Source organism: Lepus europaeus, chromosome 3 (assembly GCF_033115175.1).
Source record: "Lepus europaeus isolate LE1 chromosome 3, mLepTim1.pri, whole genome shotgun sequence".
In the NCBI taxonomy this organism is placed as follows: Eukaryota; Metazoa; Chordata; class Mammalia; order Lagomorpha; family Leporidae; genus Lepus; species Lepus europaeus.
Genome location: NC_084829.1, coordinates 3,646,215 through 3,667,405, shown reverse-complemented (window position 1 = coordinate 3,667,405; position 21,191 = coordinate 3,646,215). Strand labels below are relative to the sequence as shown.

At 47.3% G+C, this 21,191-nt stretch overlaps 1 protein-coding gene across 2 annotated transcripts in view; it reads right to left on the bottom strand.

Moving 5' to 3' along the window:
• Positions 1-1,213: 1,213 nt before the first annotated feature.
• The window catches only part of RIPK1 (receptor interacting serine/threonine kinase 1), a 45,654-nt gene continuing 25,676 nt past the window's right edge, over positions 1,214-21,191 (bottom strand). For both annotated transcript variants that reach the window (XM_062183972.1, XM_062183981.1), the window contains 5 exons: positions 15,339-15,415; positions 9,899-9,989; positions 8,052-8,621; positions 4,876-5,025; positions 1,214-3,190 (listed from right to left, as the gene is read on the bottom strand). In XM_062183972.1, coding sequence (XP_062039956.1) covers positions 2,904-3,190; positions 4,876-5,025; positions 8,052-8,621; positions 9,899-9,989; positions 15,339-15,415 — 1,175 coding nt within the window. In that variant the 3' untranslated portion in view covers positions 1,214-2,903. The remainder of the gene's footprint in view (positions 3,191-4,875; positions 5,026-8,051; positions 8,622-9,898; positions 9,990-15,338; positions 15,416-21,191) is intronic.

Here is a 21,191-nt window from a genome sequence, read left to right as displayed (position 1 = left end):
CATATGGGATGCCGGTGTGGTAACCTGCTGCGCCACAGCACCGGCCCCAACAAGTGTACAATCTCAAACCCAGCCATCCTACTGTCAAGCAAAGATGGCAGCACTGAGCTTTCAAGTGCTTGGTCTCACGGTTTATTAAGCATGTACTTGAGAGCTTCCTTCACGCACACTGTGGCACAATGTACTGCCATTCTTGTGCCAGCTTCGTAGGATGCACCCCCTTCGTCTTTCCACCCACCTCGTGTGCTGCTGCCATCGCCGCCTGAGGAAACAGGCCCTAGGCCACACCGCTGAAGAGCAGCCGAGGGGAATTTGAATTCAGAACTTCAGAACGTTGGTCCTGGGTTACTGCGTCCTGTGGAGCTCACTGCAGAAGGCCAGCCCTTCACTGATTCCATGATAATCACCTGCTTCTAAAACCGTGAAAATGTAAACAGTAAGAAAAACTTTCTTTGTAAATAGATATTACATCAAAACACTATAAGAAACGCTGTCTAAGGAAGAGCCACTTTTCACTTCCTGAAGCCCTTGATTTGGATGCTAGACTCAAAGCAAAGAATATGTCCACAGCAGCAAGTGGGAAAGCTGCCAGGCAGGTTCTCATTAACCACGGATAACCTCGCCGTGTATCTTTTCTGGAACCAGTGAAGGACAGCAGTATTGTCGGCCTGTTCATCTGTCTGGAGGCTTCCCCTGGGTGCCATCAGCCTCTGCTCTTAGAGCAGCAGGGTGGAAGGGGAGTGTGTGCTTAGGTTTTTGTGGCTACAATGAAACACCTGAGCAACTAACTTTACAGACAAAGTACGTTCAGCTCCCGGTTTTGGAGGTTCACGTCCAAGGTCAGGTGACTCCACTATTTCTGCCTCTGTTGGGGCTGACCAGTGGCAGGAGCTGAGTATGCCGATCACAAGGGGCACCAAGATGCAGAGAGAGGGCGTCTGGGACCAACCCAGGCTGTGTAACCAACGTCTGAGGAAGGAGCTGCCCACGGCACCTTAGTGACTCGGGCCCTCCCTCCAGGCCTGCCTTCAAACATCGCTGGAAGAGGCCTCCACCTCAGTGACATTATCCTGACTTAAGCTTTAAATGTCTGCGTGCACTTAGGGACCAAGTGCTACTCAGGCTACAGCAGGAGTGTACACAGGAATGCCGGCCTGAGCAATGAACCAACAGTGGGGACTTCCAAACTGTCACACGTATGTCAGTGTACGACTTCAGAGGTATAGCATTTTATTCTAGAAGGTCCATTAAAATCTGTCATTTTTCTCTCTTAACACTGATCTCTGAATGTGGAGACTTGAGAACACCATTAGAGTGAAGGTACAGGGAATTCGTTTTTAAAGGGAAAACATCCAGGCCCCGCTGGGGAAGTTAGGGCACTTTCTTCCTTCAGTTCTCTTTGCCCTCTGCGGGCCTAATGCTGAGTGGCAGCTGGGTGGTGAGCCCGGATCTGTGTGTGGACAGGAGACTGAGCTCCGATGTACAGCACTGTTCTCCACGGAGGCGGTTGTGCCCCTCCGAGGAACACGAAGCCACATCTGGAGATGGGTGCCACACCTCAGGGGAGAAGAGGGGAAAACCGGCACTCAGGGCACCTGGTGGGTGGAAGCCAAGGATGCTGCCAAGTATCCTGCAAGCCACAGGACAGCCCCACGGCAAAGAACTATCCAGATCAAGATGCCAAGGGTGCTGAGGGAGAAACCTTGCTTTGCAGCCTCCTCCTGGGGGTGGGAGGTGTGGCTGGCCGGCTGTGTCTGCTGGAGCTGGAGGGGATTCAGAATCAGAACCGACACGTTAACCCAAAACCCCAGCATCCGTTCTGACAGCTGGAAAGACCACCCCTGTTCCCTTCCCCCTCCTTCCCAGGAGAGCGAGGTCAATGGCATTCCCGCTGTCCGGGGGCCCTGGGCACCTTCCGTCTGTGGCTCCTGCATTGCCTCCCGGTTTCCAGTGGGCTCGGAAAGGCCGAGTGCCAGGGGCACAGTGAGCAGCCTCTGCAGCTGTCCCTTGTCTACGTCATAGCACACAGAGAAAGCACCTCCACAGCACACTGCGGTAAACCGAGGCGGCGGCTCACCAGTGACCAGTCCCCAAGCCCCAGTCCTACCTGGGGGGCAGAGATCACTGCTCCTCAAATACCCACTCTCTCCTCAAGGGACCCAGGCTGTGCAGAAATACGAGAAGAACTGAAAAAACTAAGGATTTCTGCAGTGGTCACAGTTAGCAGTTTCTTGCAACACCTGCCAAGGGAGCTCTGATGATTTCCCCGCCCAGCCCGACTTCCCCTGCCCCGTAGCATTCCACAGGACACCCTCGGTTCATTTACCCATTAACTGGGTATAAAGTCAGCTAACGTGTATGTGCATATAATGGAGAGGAGACTGCGTGCAATTCATAAGGCCTGCAGTGACCGACAGAGTGCTCGACAGTGCCGTTAACAGACTGCCGTCGGAGATGACCTGTGGCTGCGATTCAGAAGTGCCTACTGAGCAGGACTTAGAGCCCCGCTGTTCCTGGGTTTTAACAGAAGCCTGTGTGGAGAAGAAGAGAGCTCTGGATTTTTTGTTTTTTTCTTGCTCAAACAAAACTCCAGGAAACAGAATGATTAGCATAATGGAAAGCGATCTCCCTCAAGTCTCTCTCTCCTCCCTTTCAAAAGCCAACCGGGCTGTGCTTCTGATTGGTTCTGGGCCATGAAGAGGTCTTCCTGCTTTCCGGAACCCACTTGCCAGGATTTCTCTTCCCATTCTGCAGCTCCAAAGTGCGGGAAATGATTTCATGTCGATACGGAACCCGTCCCAGTGCGAACAGAATTCTGCACGCGCTGGGCAGCTCTTAGCAATGGGCTCCTCGCTGAGTGAGGCGTCTGCCTCCCGCTGCCAGGACCTCCGCCCGCCCCAGGGTTACTTCTGGCTGAGGTGTATCAGACAGGTGAGGAGATCCTTTCTGGAACACTGGTGGAGCGCACGGGCCAGCTTCCCCACCGTGGCCCCCTTGGTGCCTTCCCGCATCAGCCACTTCTGGAGCATCTGGTACACCTTTTCCTTTAGTCCGTCTCGCTCATAGTCATGGTCAATCTCGTCGATCTGCGATTCGGTGAGGCCCAGCTTCCGGGCACAGTTTTTCCAGTGTTTTCCCAGGTTGTCCCTGACGGGGCTCAGGTGTTTGTCCGTCAGACTCGTGGTGTCATCTGCCGAATAGAAGAGGGAAGACAGCATCAAGCTAGGCCCCTTTCATGCATTCTGGCTCCCACACAGCTACAGAAACCTGGGAGGCGGATAAGGGGATTCCTTAGTCATAGAGCTGCTGGAGAGGGTGAAAAAGAGAACTCAATGATGTGGTGACTCACTGGATGAAACCGGCGTGCTGCCGGCCTGGGAGTCCTGGAGTGAACTGGGATAGGGCACTCACTTCCTCTTGGCAGGTGCATCCCTGAACTACCGCTGACGGCTTTGTGGTCAAAACCACCACATGCTCACTAGGTTGGGTGCTCCCTACAGTCCTAGTCAGCAGCCCTGTTTGTATTAGAACCTCTTGGATGTAAAGGAGAAAAGCACCACCTTTGTTCCTTTTGCACGTTTTCCATTTACATCTGGCCAGAGACAAGGCCACTAACCTTTTGAGCCTCTGCCCTCCCCTGCCACACTTCACCCCACAATTTCCTCCTATGCAGTCGTGGAAATCGAGGCCATCAAGAATGAACCTGACCATCAAATGTGAACCAAAAAGCGTGAGTCTTGTTCAGTGCCTTCCCTTGTCTTTCAAGGGATAAGGAGTCTAAATGCTTCCATGTCTATTTTAGATCCATCCTTTGCCTCCCCTTCCAACTGCTATTCCCTCTTCTCCGTGCTTACTGGACCCTTCCCCTTAACCCTGCATAAAATGATTAATAAGAGGAAACAAAAACATTTATATTCCTTGACTTTCATCCAAACTCAAAAAGCTGAATAGGAGAAAAAGACAACTCATTTCCCCCACTCAACTCATTCTTCCTTGCCCACCATAATGCAGCTCCCATCGCTACCACTAGATGTCAGTAGTCTATGGACCAAGATAACATTTGTCAAAGTTTGTCAGTATCTTTTAGGAGAGGGATTCTGGGTTTCATCAGATTCTCAGACACCCTTGGCTACTCAAAAGTTAAGAACCTCTATTCTAGGTATTTTAAAAGCTGTCCTTTAAATGGCTTTGAGCAACGGTCGGTAAACTATTACCTGTGGGTCCAATCTCACCTCCTGCCTGGTTTTTGGTAAATAAAGTTTTATTGGCACTTAGGCATGCTCACTCATGTACACGCGAAGCAGTGTATGGAAGCTTTGGCATTACACGACAGAGCTGAGTAGTTCCAAAAGAGACCTCAGGGCCCACAAAACCCAGCCTACTTACTATCCGGCTGTTCATGGACAGAATCCGCCAATCCCAGGGTCAGTCAAAAACCTGTGTTCTAAATTATTCTAGACTCACGACCGCTTTCCCCAGACGGTTTTAGGACTAATGCTGTGGGTCTGCATAGCAGAGCCCTACAGCAGACAGCCCTCTGGTTTTTATTACAGAAGTGCTAGTGAGAGCAGTGTTTATCTCGTAGAACCTCCTTTGATGATGAAAGTTTAACACTTCTATAGAATTGCTGCGTGCTAGGAGCTCTAAGCTCTTTTACACATCCACTCATTTCATTTTCACAACAAAGCCATGAATCAGATACTGTGATCCTTCCCATATTACAAAAAAATACACGACAAAGGACTGAATCTGTGGCTTTTACAGAGAAAACGGGGTAACTTTCAGGAGAGTCATCGGGGCAATTTTCAGATTGCACTACATCCCTCTGAACAGGTGAGAGGGCTCACAGTTGCTGGACGCGTAAGGGACTCTTACCGAAGATGGCTTGGTACTTAGAAGCTGGCTCCTGTAAGTGTGTGCACGAACATTCTAGTGGTGATGAGCTCATCCCGCCGATCTCCATGTAGTTACAGGCTCCAAGCTGAATGCCACTGCTGTTGTATATGCTGCATTTCATAGCCTCTTCTGAACAGAAACACACAGGAGAGGGACATTTAAATCACAAGCAAGAGTTACAACATGACACCGTAAGGGGGCAGGGCTTCCCTTCACGGATGTTGAACTTCATCACCTATGCCTGTCTTTAAAAATGCGACTAATCCACCTCACACCCACGAGGATGGTACTTACAAAAAAGGAAAAGAAAAAACAGAAAATACCAAGTGTTAACAAGAATATGCAGAGAACAAAACCCTTGTGCACAGAGAATGCAGAGGGTTCGTCAGAAACTTTAAAACTCCTGTGCGATCCCGCAATTCCATTTCTGAAAGTGGGATTGTAAAGAAGTATCTTTACATCCATGCTCACAGCAGCCTGGAGATGGAGACCATCCATGGGTCCACCAGCAGAGGACTGCGCGGACAGCAGGTGTCCACCCTCAGAGTTCAGCGAGCTTTCCTCTTCAATTCTTACTGAAGGCAGCACACTTAGTAAAAGGAAGGGACTCGGGCCCTACTTCACTGACATGATGAACTGTTTCTTTTCTTTCTGGGCTCCCTGATTCAGACATGGCCTCCTTATAATGCAAAGAAAATTATTTCTAATCAGTGTAGGGTCAGGACTATTTGATAACAAAAGCGAATAAAAGAATCCCGTTACATTTGCGAAGAGAAACTCAACGTGTTCATTTATTAACTCGGGGCTTTGCAGGGTCGTCTTTCGGGGCAGGAGCGCAGATCATTCCATTATTTCTTACGGCTCACTCTCCTCTTCCACTGGAGCACCTCAGATCCCCTAAGGGGCTGGATCCCTGGACACCTGCTGCTGGCAGAGCAGGCACCAGAGGAAGAGCGAAAACAGATTTCTGGCCCGAACTAGTGTGACTGGGTTACTCTTACAGAGGTCAGAGCAAAATGAAAGTCAAATACTGGCTGATGACCTGCCTTTCACCCACCAGGATTTAAACTCCACAGGGAAGGGATTCAGGCTCTCTTCCCACTGCTGTATCTTTCCAGGCCCCAGACAACTGCCTGGCACAAGGTGGGACAAGCCTTGGAAGCTGCGGGGAGGGCACTGGCCACGTAGTTAGGACACGCACACCCAGGCAGGAGTACTCAGGTTCAATCCCTGACTCCAGGTCTGGCCCCTGCTGCAGCCTCCTGCTGGCGCAGACCCCGGCAGGAGCAGCAACCGGGACACCTGGATGGAGTTCCTGGCTCCTGGCTCCACTTTGGGGAGTGAACCAGCAGATGGGAGCTCTGTCAGATTCATTCTTTTAAAGATTTATTTTATTTGACAGAGTTACAGAGAGAGGTAGAGCCAGAGAGAGATCTTCCATTCACTGGTTCACTCCCCAAATGACCACAATTGCCAGAGGTGAGCTGATCCGAAGCCAGGAACCAGGAGCTTCTGCTGGGTCTCCCATGTGGGTACAGAGGCCCAAAGACTCAGGCCATCTTCCACTGCTTTCCCAGGCCACAGCAGAGAGCTGGATTGGAAGTGGAGCAACCAGGACTCAAATTGGCGCCCATATGGGATGCTGGCGCTGCACCTGGGCTTTAACCCACTGAGCCACAGCCCTGGCCCCTAACTACATTTTAAAATCTTTCTAAGGGGCCAGCGTTGTGGCATAGCCAGTTAAGCTGCTGCCTGCAGCACTGGCGGCCCATATGAGCACCAGTTCCCGTCCTGGCTTCCCAGCCATTTGGGGGAGTGAACCAGCAGATGGAGATCTCACTGTCTCTCCCTTTCTCTCTGTAACTCTGCCTTTCAAAAAAATAAATCTTTTTTTAAAAAACTTTTTAAAAATGAATAAAATGATATAGTAGCACTAATGGGAAGTTTTATTGAAAAACACAAATGAAACAGAAGGGTATTTCATGGGTCAGCATTGTGGTGCAGGGGGTTAAGCCACCACTTGCACCACTGCCACGTCATACAAGCACTAGTTCGAATCCTGACAGCTTCACTTCCAAGCCAGCTCCCTGCTAATGTACCTGGGAAAGCAGCAGAAGATGGCGCAGGTATTGGGACCCTGCCACTCAACTGGCAGACCCCAAAGGAGTTCCTGGCTCCTAGTTTTGGCCTGTCCCAATCCTGGCCGTTGCAACAATTTGGGAAGTGAACCAGCAGATAGAAGAGCTCTCTAACTCTAACTCTGCCTTTCCAAAAATATTTAAAAAAAATTTTTTTTAAACGACATTTCACTTATTTGATTGTGTGTAATGTAGATCTCACTTGATGCCCGATTCCATGCGTCTTTTAACAAAACCTATGGGGAAAATCCAGAACGTTCTCATAAGCAGCTTTGGGAGAACTCTGCCTTCTGAAACAAAGTGTAACAAAGTTCTGTAGTTCCCAAAACTTCCTCTACTGCTAATTTCAAGACTTCCAGGACACTGTATGGATATGATTGACAGATGCCAATCAGCAGTTAAGGTAGTGTTGGGATTCTCTGACACTGGCGCTGGATATTAAATTCTTTCTACTAGAGACTGTCAGTAGCTACTATCAATGAACTTGTACTTCATGGGATAATGATATGGGGATGGAAAGAAAATCTTTCATCACAAATGGCAGTGTTTGGGCTATCTATGAGAAGAAATAAAGATGTCCAAGAGGAATCTTTAGAGAATTCATGGAACAAACTGTGCATGGATTTCCAAGGTTTTTGCACCAAAACAAACTTATCTTTTAAGTCCATTTTCTATGAACTTTGTGAACATGAGCTACCCTCATACTTCTTAGAAAACAGTGAGTGAGATTAGCGTGTAAGCAGGTATCTTCCCATTTATTGGAGATTGGGTGTAACATGGCCACCAGGTGGTGCAGGTTAGAATGGAAGAAGTCACCAGGACCTGTAACAACGTGAGGGCGCCTGTGATGGATCCTGGGCCCAGACTGCACTATTCCCACGACCACTCCGCGGTGGCCAGGCTCACTTCGCACCTCGCCCCATGTCACCGTCCTGCTTGTTACGTCCATCATGCTGCTACAGGGCACTCACTGTCAGCAACAGAGGGTGAGATGGGGACCACGAGAGATGCATTTACCTGCTGGCGACAAGGAGCTGAATGGGATGGTGGGTGTGTTTCCTAGAAGGTTGGTCTCAGGCACTGGAGTTTTATACAGACTTGACATCGGGCTTAGACTGGGCCCATACCAAACTGTTTGACCTGCTGTTCCCGGCTCCAAAGGCCTTGTTCCAAAACCATGCAGACTGTAGACTCCATTGTTCCAATATGGCGGTTGGGGTTGGCTGGTTAGTCCTGTTGGTTGGTGCGCTGCATTGCTGTGACTGGTTGTACCAGGGTAACTGTGGACTTTTATTCCTGTTTTCTGGACATTTTCATAGGGTGTCTGCTGAGCAAAAGGGTCATAGGAAACCCTCCGTCTCCTCTCCTCCTCTCTGCTGTAAGCCACACTCTGCCTGGGCGGCTGTCTCATCTGCTTGTCCATGCGGCTGCCGTAAAGATGGTAGTTGGCTTCCTCCTGGAGCTTACTCTGCAGGCTGGGCTCATTCTCTTCTTGCGAGATCTCAGGGCAGGCAGAGAAAAAGGACACCTCCACAGGACCCGTCATGAATCCCTGGGAACTGTGCAGGGAGCTGGGCTGTTCTGTGGCTGGGAGGGAACGATCCACATTGTAATGGGCTTCAGAAAACGTGAAAAATAAAGTACAACCTGAACAGGGTCACGAAGCTGAAAACAAGCAAGAGGCAAGAACAAGGCACACAGAGGGTCCTCCTCCTCCAAGTTCCACAGATCACACGGTCTCTGGCCAACAGCGAGGGAGCGCGGGAACAAGCAACAGGAAAGTGAGTCTTACAGGGACCAGGGAAGACAGAAGCTGGCTTGAGCAGGGAGGCGGCTGTCTCCTTACAGGGATGCCGGGTAGAAAACACAGCTGTAGCTCTGTCCTAAGCACTTCTACGAATGCTTCCACTCCTTAGAAGCCCTATGAAAGTAGAAGCCTTTACCGCGCTCTGATGGCTGAGGCACAGGAGTGGGTAAGTAACTTGCCCCAGGTCCGACAGCTAACAAGCGGCTTCCCTTTTGTCATGATGCAAATGATAATGAAAATCTGCCGGTTCTGCCCTGGATCGAGTCACCTCTGACCTCTTGTCCCTTTCTCCTCTCCTGTCACTTTCTCCCTAGCAGACGTATTATGCCTCTCCTGTTCAGGAAGCTCTGGTCATTTTAGTGAGAATAGTAATTACTTCCTATTTCAAATTTATTTCACTTGATTCTTGAATACATTATGGATCCCTTTAAGGCAGAGTTTCTTCTGTTTCCCACATGAAGGCTCTTCAAAAAGCTCATGGGAAATATTAAAAGAAACAAAGTATTAAGAAAACATTTTTAACGGCTGGCGCCATGGCTTAACAGGCTAATCCTCCACCTTGCGGTGCCGGCACACCGGGTTCTAGTCCCAGTTGGGGCGCCGGATTCTGTCCCAGTAGCCCCTCTTCCAGGCCAGCTCTCTGCTGTGGCCAGGGAGTGCAGTGGAGGATGGCCCAAGTGCTTGGGCCCTGCACCCCATGGGAGACCAGGAGAAGCACCTGGCTCCTGGCTTCGGATCAGCGCGATGCGCCAGCCGCAGCGGCCATTGGAGGGTGAACCAACGGCAAAAAGGAAGACCTTTCTTTCTGTCTCTCTCTCTCTATCCACTCTGCCTGTAAAAAAAAAACAAAAAAACAAAAAAACAAAAAAAAAAAAACAACAACATTTTTAAAAGATGAAGAAAACAACTATGCATTGATTTCAGACTTGTCGGTACCAAAGTAAACTTATCTCTTAACTCAATTTCCCATGCACTTTTTGGAGTGTTCTTGTACAGTGTTCCGGAGAGGAAAGAGCCAGTGCATGGAGGAAGAGACCTCTGAGCTCATGCAGCTCACCTGAGTTGGACCTGCTCGGAGGCGCGGGCACACAGTCCAGCTGGAGAGACTGCATTCTCTTCACAACCGCACTTTGCTCTGGGTACTGTCTCTGTGGATAGAAGCACCACACCAGGAAACATTCAGTACCAGAAAATCACTGTGAGGAGAATGAATCTTTTCAGAAGTGGAAATTTCATACAGATCATACAAGTAGGATTTTTTTTTAAATTGGTGCTTCTGCCAAACAGCCAAAACAATCCTGAAAAAGAGGAACAAAGTAGGAGGAAGACTCATCCTTCCTGATTTCAAAACTCACTCTAAAGTCATGGTAATCAGAACAATATGGTACAAAACAATATGGCATAAAGACTGACAGGTAGACCGATGGAACAGAACAGAACCCAGAAATCAGTCTTCCCATCTATGGTCAACTGACTTTTTTTTTTTTTTTTGACAGGCAGAGTGGACAGTGAGACAGAGAGACAGAGAGAAAGGTCTTCCTTCCGTTGGTTCACACCCCCAAAAATGGCTGCTACAGCTGGTGTGCTGTGCCAATCCGAAGCCAGGAGCCAGGTGCTTCCTCCTGGTCTCCCACACGGGTGCAGGAACCAAAGACCTGGGCCATCTTCCACTGCACTCCCGGGCCACAGCACAGAGCTGGCCTGGAAGAGGAGCAACCGGGACAGAATCCAGTGCCCCGACCGGGACTAGAACTCGGGTGCCAGCGCCGCAGGCAGAGGATTAGCCTAGTGAGCCGCGGTGCCGGCCAACTGACTTTTGACAGTTTCGCCAGGATTACTCAAGGGGGAAACCAGATATACACATATAAAAGAATGAACTTGAACCCTTAATTATATCATATACAAAAAGTACTCAAAATGGATCAAAAATATAAATTTAAGTGCTAAAATTATAAAACTCTTGGCAGAAAACATAGCAGAAAAGCATGGCATTGGTCTTGGGGGTGATTTCTTGGGAATGACACAAAAATCACGGGCAAGAAAAGTAAAGATAAACTGTACCACATCACTGTACCACATCAAAATTGAGAAAGTACGGAGATGTCCCTCAGGGTCGGAAAGCATTTGTAAATCCAACATAACCAGTAAGGGACAGACATCCACAACAGATAAACTGCTGCAATTCAGTAACAAAACACAACCCAAAAACACACGTGCTAAAGACCCGGCATTCATCCAGATTTTCAAATGTCCGGTAAGCACAGGAAAGGATAGTCAACATTCGCTAAGTCAATGGGGAAATGCAAATCCAGGCCACCACGAGATGGCTCTGATAGTAATGGTGGCAGATCAAAGCCACCATCAGAGATGGCTCTGATAAAACAAAAAGCAGGCAGTAACAAGTGTTGGCAAGGATGGGGAGCAATGGAGTTCTGGTTCATTATGCCGGGGAATGTAGAACAATGCAGCTACTGTGGGAAACAGCTAGACAGCTCCTTAAAAGGTAACACAGAATTATCTTCTTAGCTAGTAATTCCACTGCTAGGACTGTCCTCCAGCGTTCCAAGCCGGGATGTCAACAGGTACTCGTACAGCCACATTCACGACACTGTTCTTCACAACAGTCGACCTGAGCATCCATCAGCAGGTACGTGGGTAAACAAAATGAGGTGTAGCGCTACAGCGGAATGTCGGTCCACCGTAAAAGGGAAGAAATTCTGATAGTGCTACCAAACGCAAACATCTTGAGAACACTAGGCTAAGTGAAATATGCCAGACCCAACGGAAAAATATTCTATCATCTGATCTCCATGCACTTCCCAGAAGAGGCAAATTCAGGTACAGAAGACAGAGCAGATGCCATGGGCAGGAGAGGGAGGAATGGGAGTCACTGTTTAAGAGTTTCTGTTGGAATGATTTTTTTTTTTTTTAAATTCTGGAAGTGGATAGTGGTGATGGCTGCACAATAATTTAAATCACTTAATACCACTGCACTGTACACTTGCCAACTACCAGACCCAAACGGAGGTGCAGGTTCAGATAGGTCATCCACGTTTCAGTGGGACTCCCGATCCTCTTCCCTGGGATTTGTAAGATTTCTCTAGATATCACTGGAGTCTTGTCAGTTCCACGTGTGCCGCAGCCCCCCGCCCCTGTGGCTGGTCATCCCATAATGGGTTCTTATTCAAGGAGTAAGTTCTTTCATCACATCTATCAGTTTTTGCTCTTACAGTTAATGCTTTTGTATCTTGCTGAAGAATTTCTAGCCTTAGAGCAGGAGAAATTCTTCCTATGATATTTTCCAATAGCTGTATTCTTTTGTCTTTCCCATTTATGTCAGTCATCGGCCTGGAGTTTTTTGGTATGGTACAGATAAGAGTGCAATTTCTTTTTTTTCTTTCTGAAAAGTTCGTTTGGTAACTATTTGTGGTGGGTAAAACATAAATTATTTTTTCCTGTACTGATTTTATAACCAAAAAAATCCTATTATGGATTCAAAAAGATTCTTTTGAATGTTATATGTAGGTATCCCATCATTTATCCATAATGACAACCCTGGTCCCTCCTTTGCAACCCTCTTCTTTCTCTTGCTCTGTGGCAGAAGTTAGGGCCTCTACTACAGTTCTATCAGTTAGAAATGGTGGAGACAGCATTCTAGCCTCACACAGTATCTCTAACAAAAGCTGTTAATATTTTATTAATAAGAACAGTATTTGTTGTGATTATGTCAGATACCTTATTACCAGGCAAGGAACTTCTCCCTTTCCTGAGTTGCTAGTATTTTTAATTATGAATACATACTGCATTTTAACAACTGATTTTTCTACATCCATGAAAAAGAGGCATTTTTTTCCCTTTTAGTAAGATAATTCATTAGAATGGCAGACTTTCCTGAACTAACTTTGGTTTCTCGGAGTAAGTCCAACTGTTTTTCTGTCCACTGATGAACTCAATCTATTTACATTTTATGTAAGATTTTTATTTCTATACTATTAAGGGAGATTGGCCTGTAATTTTCCTTTCTCGTACTTATACCTTCTTTTTCAGATTTGGGAATCACGTTTATGCCGGCATGAGATGAGTCTGAAAGAGCTCTCTCGATTTTCTGGAAATGTGTGAAGATTGCGATCATTTCCTCACTGAGTATTGGTAGAGATCACTGATGAAGCCGCGTGGCCGTGGGCTTTCTATGGTTGTAGGTAGACTTGATCACGATGCAACCTCTTTAAAAGCTGTGGGCTTTTCCGCTTTTTGTTTGTTTGTTTTAGAGGGTGGGTGCACACTCGCTCCTGCCGATGTCTGCTGATTCACTCCCCACATGCCCACAACGTTCCCTGGCTGAGGCCAAAACCCAGGTCAGGAACTCACTGCAGGCCTCCCACACGGGTGGCCGGAAGACAGTCACTCGAGCCATCACCACTGCCTCCCAGGGTCTGCAGGGGCAGGGAGCTGAGTCATCCAACCCGGGGATGCCAAAGTAGGACAAGCTTCCTGCTAGGCCACGCCCACCTCCCATCAACCTTGGTCAATGGTGACATATTCATACTCACCTTTCTATATTTCAGTCAGTTCTGCTATGTTATACTTTTTTCCTAGAAATTTGTCCATTTTAACTAAATTTTAAAATTAATTATCAAAAGGTTGTTAATAACTGTCTCTCTATAGCATCTGATGTGTGTAGGGTCTACTGTAATATCTCCTTAGTCATCATTTCAATCTTGCCTCTTTTCTTAAATTTGGTCAACTTTATTAGCCTTTGTTTTTTGCTCATCTTGTTCTTCAAATATTCTACATCTTTCCTGATTTGTCTCTGTTCTATCAGTTAGAGATGCTTGTATCAAAGCCTGTGGATTTATGCATTTATCGGAGTTCTGTCATTTTTTGCTTTTTTCACGTTAAGGCCATGGGACCATGGGTACATTCATATTTAAAGCTGTTGTATCTTCTGGTCAATCGGACCTTTTATCATTTAAATACTGAGTCTCTGAGACAATGCTTCATGGCTGATGCCACTTTGGCTGCTTTCTCAGTTTGCACTGGATATGCCTCTGAAGGACCCTTATGGGGGAGAGGGACAAGAAACTAGGCCTGGACAGATATCAGGGGCTTCTTAAGAGGTTAGATGTTCCCCAGGGTCCAGCGGGCACGTTCTCTGGGAAGGAAAAGTCTATCCCCTTTAGAGAACCTCTAGGCATGCCCAGAGCAGAGCTGCCACTCCCCCTTTGAAGAGTCTCAGTACTCTCCTCAGCATTCTCTTCAGCTGGTTCCCTCAGTACTCTCCTCAGCATTCTCTTCAGCTGGTTCCCTCAGCACTCTCCTCAGCACTCTCCTCAGCTGGTTCCCTCAGCACTCTCCTCAGCACTCTCCTCAGCACTCTCCTCAGCTGGTTCCCTCAGCACTCTCCTCAGCACTCTCCTCAGCTGGTTCCCTCAGCACTCTCCTCAGCACTCTCCTCAGCACTCTCCTCAGCACTCTCCTCAGCTGGTTCCCTCAGCACTCTCCTCAGCATTCTCCTCAGCTGGTTCCCTCAGCACTCTCCTCAGCATTCTCCGGTATGCTAATTGTCCCTCCGAACCGGCCAATCCCATATGCTAATTTGTTGACTATATAACCTGTGTGAAACTGCCGCTCAGGGCTCCTCACCGCCTTAGGTGGGGGCCCGTTTGCGCAAACGTACAATAAATACCTCATGCTTTTTGCATCAACTGGTCTGGAGTCTGGATTTTTGGGCGTCCTCTCGAGCAAGTGGGCATCTCTACAACTGAGAGGTCCAACACCTCTTTTATAGTCTGCACATTCCTCAAAAGCCTGGCAATTCTTGCCTCTCTGTTGTTGTATTTTAAAGTCTGTTTGCTTGCCTGTTTTATGTACTGTGGTATCTTTCTCATGACCATGGGGGGATGCAGCTGGAAGTTCCGCAGTAGACTGATTCCTGAGTGTATCTGTGGGGGAGGTCTCTGTTCCCCTCAGTTGGTAACTGGGTTTTGACACAGCTCCCTGACCTCTGACCCCAAACTCACAGCTTCAGCCCGAGGCAGATGGCACTGCCGCCTACTGCTGCACACAGGGGAGAGGGGTTGGCAGCCAACTCCTATAGACGGAATCGTGCACCGTGGGGTTTCCACATGCCAACTCCTGTCAGCGTCCCAGGTGCCTCTGCTGTCACTCCCACCCTCCTCCAGGCCGTCTCCCTAGCACTGGGTTGTAGGTTAACATTTCCTAATACGTCTTGGCAGATACAGTTCTGTTGTCTCTCGCTCTCTCGGGAATTCCTCAGGATGACCGCTCCGCTCCCTGTACCTTCCACTCTTTTCCAGGGACACTGCACTTTTGTTTCACGTTGCTACCCACATCGTCTCTGCTGCAGGGACGGGTCTGGTCTGCCGAGTGGCTTCATCCCAAAATCTCAGTAGCAAATTGCACCGCTTCGCTTCTCACGGTTGGTAACGTGTGTTGTGATAGATGCTAACGTGCTCAGCTTCTGCCATGGTACCTACCTTTAAACTCTTCACATCCTCTTCTACGTATTCCTCATAATGACTTGAATAAAAAGGTCTAAATTTTTCTTCAATATCTACATGAAAAAAAATAGTACTTTAAATGTCTTAAATATTTCTAAAATAAAATTTAAATACTGTCTTTGAATTACTTACCTGTGCGCCAAGGGGTAAAATAAATGATTAACCCTCACATCACTGACTCCGATGATGAAGAAACTAACAAGACCGAGCACCACGCAGACAGAATAAGGGATAGGACCCCACTGGGACCAAGGGCTCCGCCCCCCAGTGTGCGGTCCTGCTGGCCAAGCCACTAAGTCCTAGCTGATGTGGTTCACCCCCCAGTGAACAAGGATGGGTGAACTCCACGTGTCTGTCCCTCTGGCATCAAAACCTCATAACAGGGTGGGACATGCAAATGAAAGCTGTTGTGCAAAAGGTTAGAGCCATTAGCTTGAAAGGGAAAAGGCAGCTTCCAGGCCCAGGAATCAAAGTGGCACTGCTGGGTCAGGGACGCTGAGCGTGGCCCACCTGCCAAGCTTCCCTCCCCACCTGCTGCTTTACGAATCTCTTCTGCTTGGCTGTTTTGTATTGTATCCATTATGAGATGAGGGTATACTTCAAAAAGTTCATGGAAAAATGGAATTAAAAGAAACGTTTATTTTGTTGCAAACATTTTTTAAACCCATACAGTTTTGTCATATACATTTTCCATCAAATTTTTGAAGACCCCTAGGAAGCAGGTAAACACAGGTAAAATGTTTCCTCAATCCTCCGAGCGTCGCTAAGGAGCCGCAGGAGCACACCTGACTTTCAGGGAGCTGGGCCCGCGAGCGAGCGGCCTCACTACCCTGTTTGCAGCTGGCGTCAAAGTAGGGACAGGCCTATGGGACTGAGCCCTTAAACCCGCGAAATCTATGACAACACTGGGTATTCAGTGTCAGAACTGACACCCAGCTGGTGACACATTTGGTATCAGAAATGGAATCATGAACAAGACACATGGGTAAACATAATAAACTCTCACCCTCCTAAGTGTTCCGAGCCATGGCAGCTGACGCCAAGTTGGAACGGTGCTAAATGGACAAGCAAATGTTTCTTCTTATGCAGGAGGACTCTCTGGGGCACCAACACCTAAGAGCTAAACGGAGGTGGGCGTCTATACTTCACTCAAACTAGTAACGTGCCAACATCAGTAGACTGTGATAAACCATGCATACGAAGTGGGATACTCAGAATGTCAGTTTGAAAAAATTATACACGGTGGGCACTTGGCACACCCATAAACCATGCTGGAGTGTCTGAGCTCAATTCTAAACTGCGCTTTCAATTCCAGCTTCATGGAAAATGTGCACCCTGGGAGGCGGCAGATGATGGCTCACGTAGTTGGGTTCCTGCAGCCCACGTGGGAGACCTGGCTTCAGACGAGTACAAAAAAGAACTATAGAAATGTTCGTGAGCTCACAGGGATGCAGGGAAAAGAAAACAGAAAGGAAAATCAAAAGAGAAGAAACAGAAGACAATAAAATGAGACTCAGGTCCCAATAGCCCAATAATTACATTAACTGTACATGGTCTAAATGCATCAATTAAAAGAAAGGAACTGGCAGAAGAGATTTTAAAAAGATGATCTGGGGCCCAGCGCTGTGGCATAGCAGGTAAAGCTGCTGCCTGTGACACTGGCATCCAAATGGGTGCTGGTTCACGTCGCAACTGCTCCACTTCTGATTCAGCTCCCTGCCAAAGACCTGGGAAAAGCAGTGGGAGATGGCCTAGTGCTTGGACCCCTGGACTCACATGGGAGACCAAGACAAAGCTCCAGGCTCCTGGCATAGCCCTGTCTGTTTTGGCCATCTGGGCAGTGAACCAGCAGATGGAAGATTCTCTCTTCTCTTTTCTCTCTAACTCTATCAAATACATAAATAAATCTTAAAAAAAAAATAAAAACATGATCCAACTACATGTTGTTACAACAAACTCACCGCACTTGTGGTAGCACAGGCATCTTACAGCAAATGGATGGGAAGAGATGAACTATGTAATCATTAATCAAAGGAAGGCAGAGTGACTGTATTCAATAACATAGACTAAGAGCAAAGAAAATTCCTAGAGACAGAAAGGGATATCTATACCCTGAAGGATCAATCCATCAAGAAGACATGGCAATCCTAAATGTGTAGGCACCAAACAACAGAGATGCAAAACATGAAAGCAAGAGATGATAGAACCAACTGCAGAAACAGACAAATTCACAGTTAAAGTCGGAGACGTGGGTACCCCTCTCTCAACAATCAAAAGAGCTAGACAGTTAAGAGAGAATTTCTAGATACAGAAGAACTCAACAATACCATCAACCAAAAACAGGTTGCAACCAAGAGTTAGTGAACAGTCTAAGTGACCTGGGCAGCATAACCAGATATTCTCCGCAAGTGCCAGTGTAACATGACATAACATGCCATAACATGTAACATGATATAACATGTAACATGACATAACACGTGTAACATGACAGACCATATCCTGAGCCTTAAAACAAATCCCAACACATTTCAAAGACTTGAAACATACAAAACATGTTTTCTGATCACAGTAGAATCAAGCCAGAAAGTTAGTAACAATAAGGTAACAGGAAAATTTCCAAACTTTTGAAAATGAAACAACATGCTTGTAAACAATACAAGGATCAAAGAGAAAAATCTCAAGGGAAATGAAAAAAACATGTACTGAGATAGATATGGCTGCTTGGCCTAGCAGTCATGATGCCGCTTGGAGTAGCCACATTCCATACTGAAGTTCCTGGGTTTGAGTCCTGGCCCCACTCCGGATTCCAGCTTCCTACAGATAATGTGTAACCTGCAATGCAGCTGGGTCCCTACCACCCATGTGGGAGGCCTGGATTGGGTTCCCAGCTCTTGGCTTTGGTCTGTTTCAGCCCCCTCTCCTCTATCCTTCTAAAATAAATAAAATTAAATTTAAAAAAAATCCATCAATGCAAATGAAAATCAAAATATAACAGATCTAAAACTGTGAGACACAACCAAAGTAGCGCTGAGAAAGAAATTCACGGCGATAAAGGCACACATCAGAAAACAGGAAAGCTGGGAGGTATTTAGCCTTAAGATGCCCACATCCACATTGGAGTACCCGGATTTGATACCCGACTCCAGTGTCCGACTCCAGTTTCCTGCTAATGCAGACCCTAGGAGGACTGATGATGGCTCAAACAGCTGGGTTCCTGCTACCCACAGAGCAGACCTAGACAGAGTTCCTGCTCGGAGTCCCGGCCATGTGGGCACCTGGGGAGTGAACCAGCGGAAGGGAGCTCTCTCTGTGCTGCTATCTTTCTCTGCTTCTGTCTCTCTCTCTCTGTATCTCTCTCTTTGCCTCTCAAATAAATTAAAATTTAAGAAAACAAAACAACAAAAAAAGAGAGCAAGAGAGAGGAAAGTTCTCCAACAATAATGTAAGTTCCCTCCTGAAGAATCCAGAAAATGAACAGCAAAACACAAAGTAAGCAGAAGGAAGGCAATGCTGCTAAGAGCAGAAATCAAAGATTAGAAGACAGAAAAAGTAGAGAAAATCAATGGAAAAAACTAGTTGTTTGAAAGATCAGCAAAACTGACAAACCTGTTCATAAGGACTGATACAGAAAAAAAAAGACACAAATTGCTAATACCAAGAATGAAAGAGGCTATCACTATGCAAACAAAGGATCCTAAGGAATACCAAAAACTGCTTAGTGACACAAACTGCAGAAAAACAGGACCATGTTTGATGAATTTCTTGTGGTGATAAAAAAAAATCTACTTTTAGGAGAGAAAAGTAGGGGAGAGACACCTACAGCTAACATCACACACAACGGTGAAAAAAATAATGAACGCCTTCCCTCTAAGGTGGAGAACGAGGTGAGAGTGTCTGCCCTCGCTGCCCTTATTCCAGACAGCACTGGAAGTTCTCGCCAGCAGATAAAACAAGGAAAGGCAACGGAAGGCATGTATCAGAGAAATGCGTATCCAAAAGGAAGAATAAGTGTTCAGAGGTGCTGCGTCCAGCACGGCGGGGTGTCGGTTAACCCAAGAGAGGAGGTCACGTAGAAGGAGGAAGCAGACTCAGACTGAAGAGTCCCCACGCTGGGCAACCAGGGGGACACTGTCCACGGCCAGGCGGAGGCAAAGGCAGAGACCCAGATGTCTGGCTACTCCAAATACCTGTTATCTACAGTGACGTGATTCATTAATCATAAAAATGTCCAGTTTCATGAACACAGGATTTCCTGATGAGGGAGTTTAAGCACAGTGGAACAAGGAGCAATGGGGAGTGTGTTGTTTACATGGGAGCTGGGCTTTCGAGAACAGTCCCAGGTGGGGGGGTCTGAGTTACTAACTGGGGTGAGCGTCCCACTTGCAGTTCACGGAGCCCACAGCATTTCCTCAGCTGCTTCCGCATCATGTCAAATGACCTTTGCCGCTGCTGACACAACCTGGCCAAGCAGAATTCAGGCCATGCGGTGGACCCCGACATGTAGGAAGAAATAAATATACATCACAAAGGAAGAAATGAGTATTTGCCAATATTTACTAAGAGTTATTGGGGCTGGGGCTGTGGCATGGTGGATAAAGCTGCCGCCTGCAGCGCCACCATCCCATATGGGTGCCAGTTTGAGACCTGGCTGCTCCACTTCCGATCCAGCTCTCTGCTATGACCTGGGAAAGCAGTGGAAGATGGCCCAAGTGCTTGGGCCCCTGCACCCACGTGGGAGACCCAGAAGATCCTGGATCCTGACATCAGATGGGCCCAACTCCAGCTGCTGCAGGCATTTGGGGACTGAACCAGCAGACGGAAGCTCTCTCTGCCTCTACCTCTCTGTTAACTATGCCTTTCAAATAAATAGATACATCTTTAAAAAAAAAAGAAAAAGAAAAACTATATTATACATTCATGAGGATTGTGGCATGTAAGTTTTCTTCTTGTATTATCTGGTTGTGATAATCACACAGTCAGGGCTGGCACTGTGACGTAGCAGGTAAAGTCACTGCCTGCGAAGCCAGCATCCCATATGGACGACAATTCAAGTCCTGGCTGCTCTAATTCTGATCCTGCTGCTTGCTAACACACCTGGGAAAGCAGCAAAAGATGGTCCAAGTCCCTGGGCCCCTGCACCCATGTGGGAGACCCAGAAGAAGCTCCTGGTCCTGGCCTCAGCCAGGTCCACTATTGCAGCCACTTGGGGAATGAACCAGCAATCGGAAGATCAACTTCTCTCTCTCTCTCTCTCTCTAATTTTGCCTTTCAAATACATAAGTAAATCTTAAAAAAAAATTCACACAGTCGGGGCCAGCAGCATATGGCGTAGTGGGTAAAGCTGCTGCCTGCAGCGCCAGCAGCTCGTATGGATAACAGTTAGAGTCCCAGCTGTTCTTTTTCTCATCCAGCTCCCTGCTAATGGCCTGGGAAAGCAGTAGAAGATGGTCCAAGTCCCTGGGCCCTTGCATCCATGTGGGAGACCCAGAAGAAACTCCTAGACCTTGACTTTGGTCTTGTCCAGCCTTGGCTGCTGTGGTCATTTGGAGAGTAAACCAGTGAGGGAAGATCTCTCTCTCTCTCTCTCTCTCTCTGTAACTCTGCCTTTCAAATAAGTAAAAACTTTAAAATTCACACAATCACCACAGTTAAAGTCATTGCAGTCTTCACTTCCTCTGTATCCAATCTCCAGGATACATCCACAAGCACCAACATTAGCCTGTTGTCCCTATTTGGAGATGACATGAAAATCCCTTTAAAAATGTCAGAAAAAAATCCCTCCTAGAACTAAAATGAGAGTTCAGCAAGGTTGCAGGATACAAGATTAAC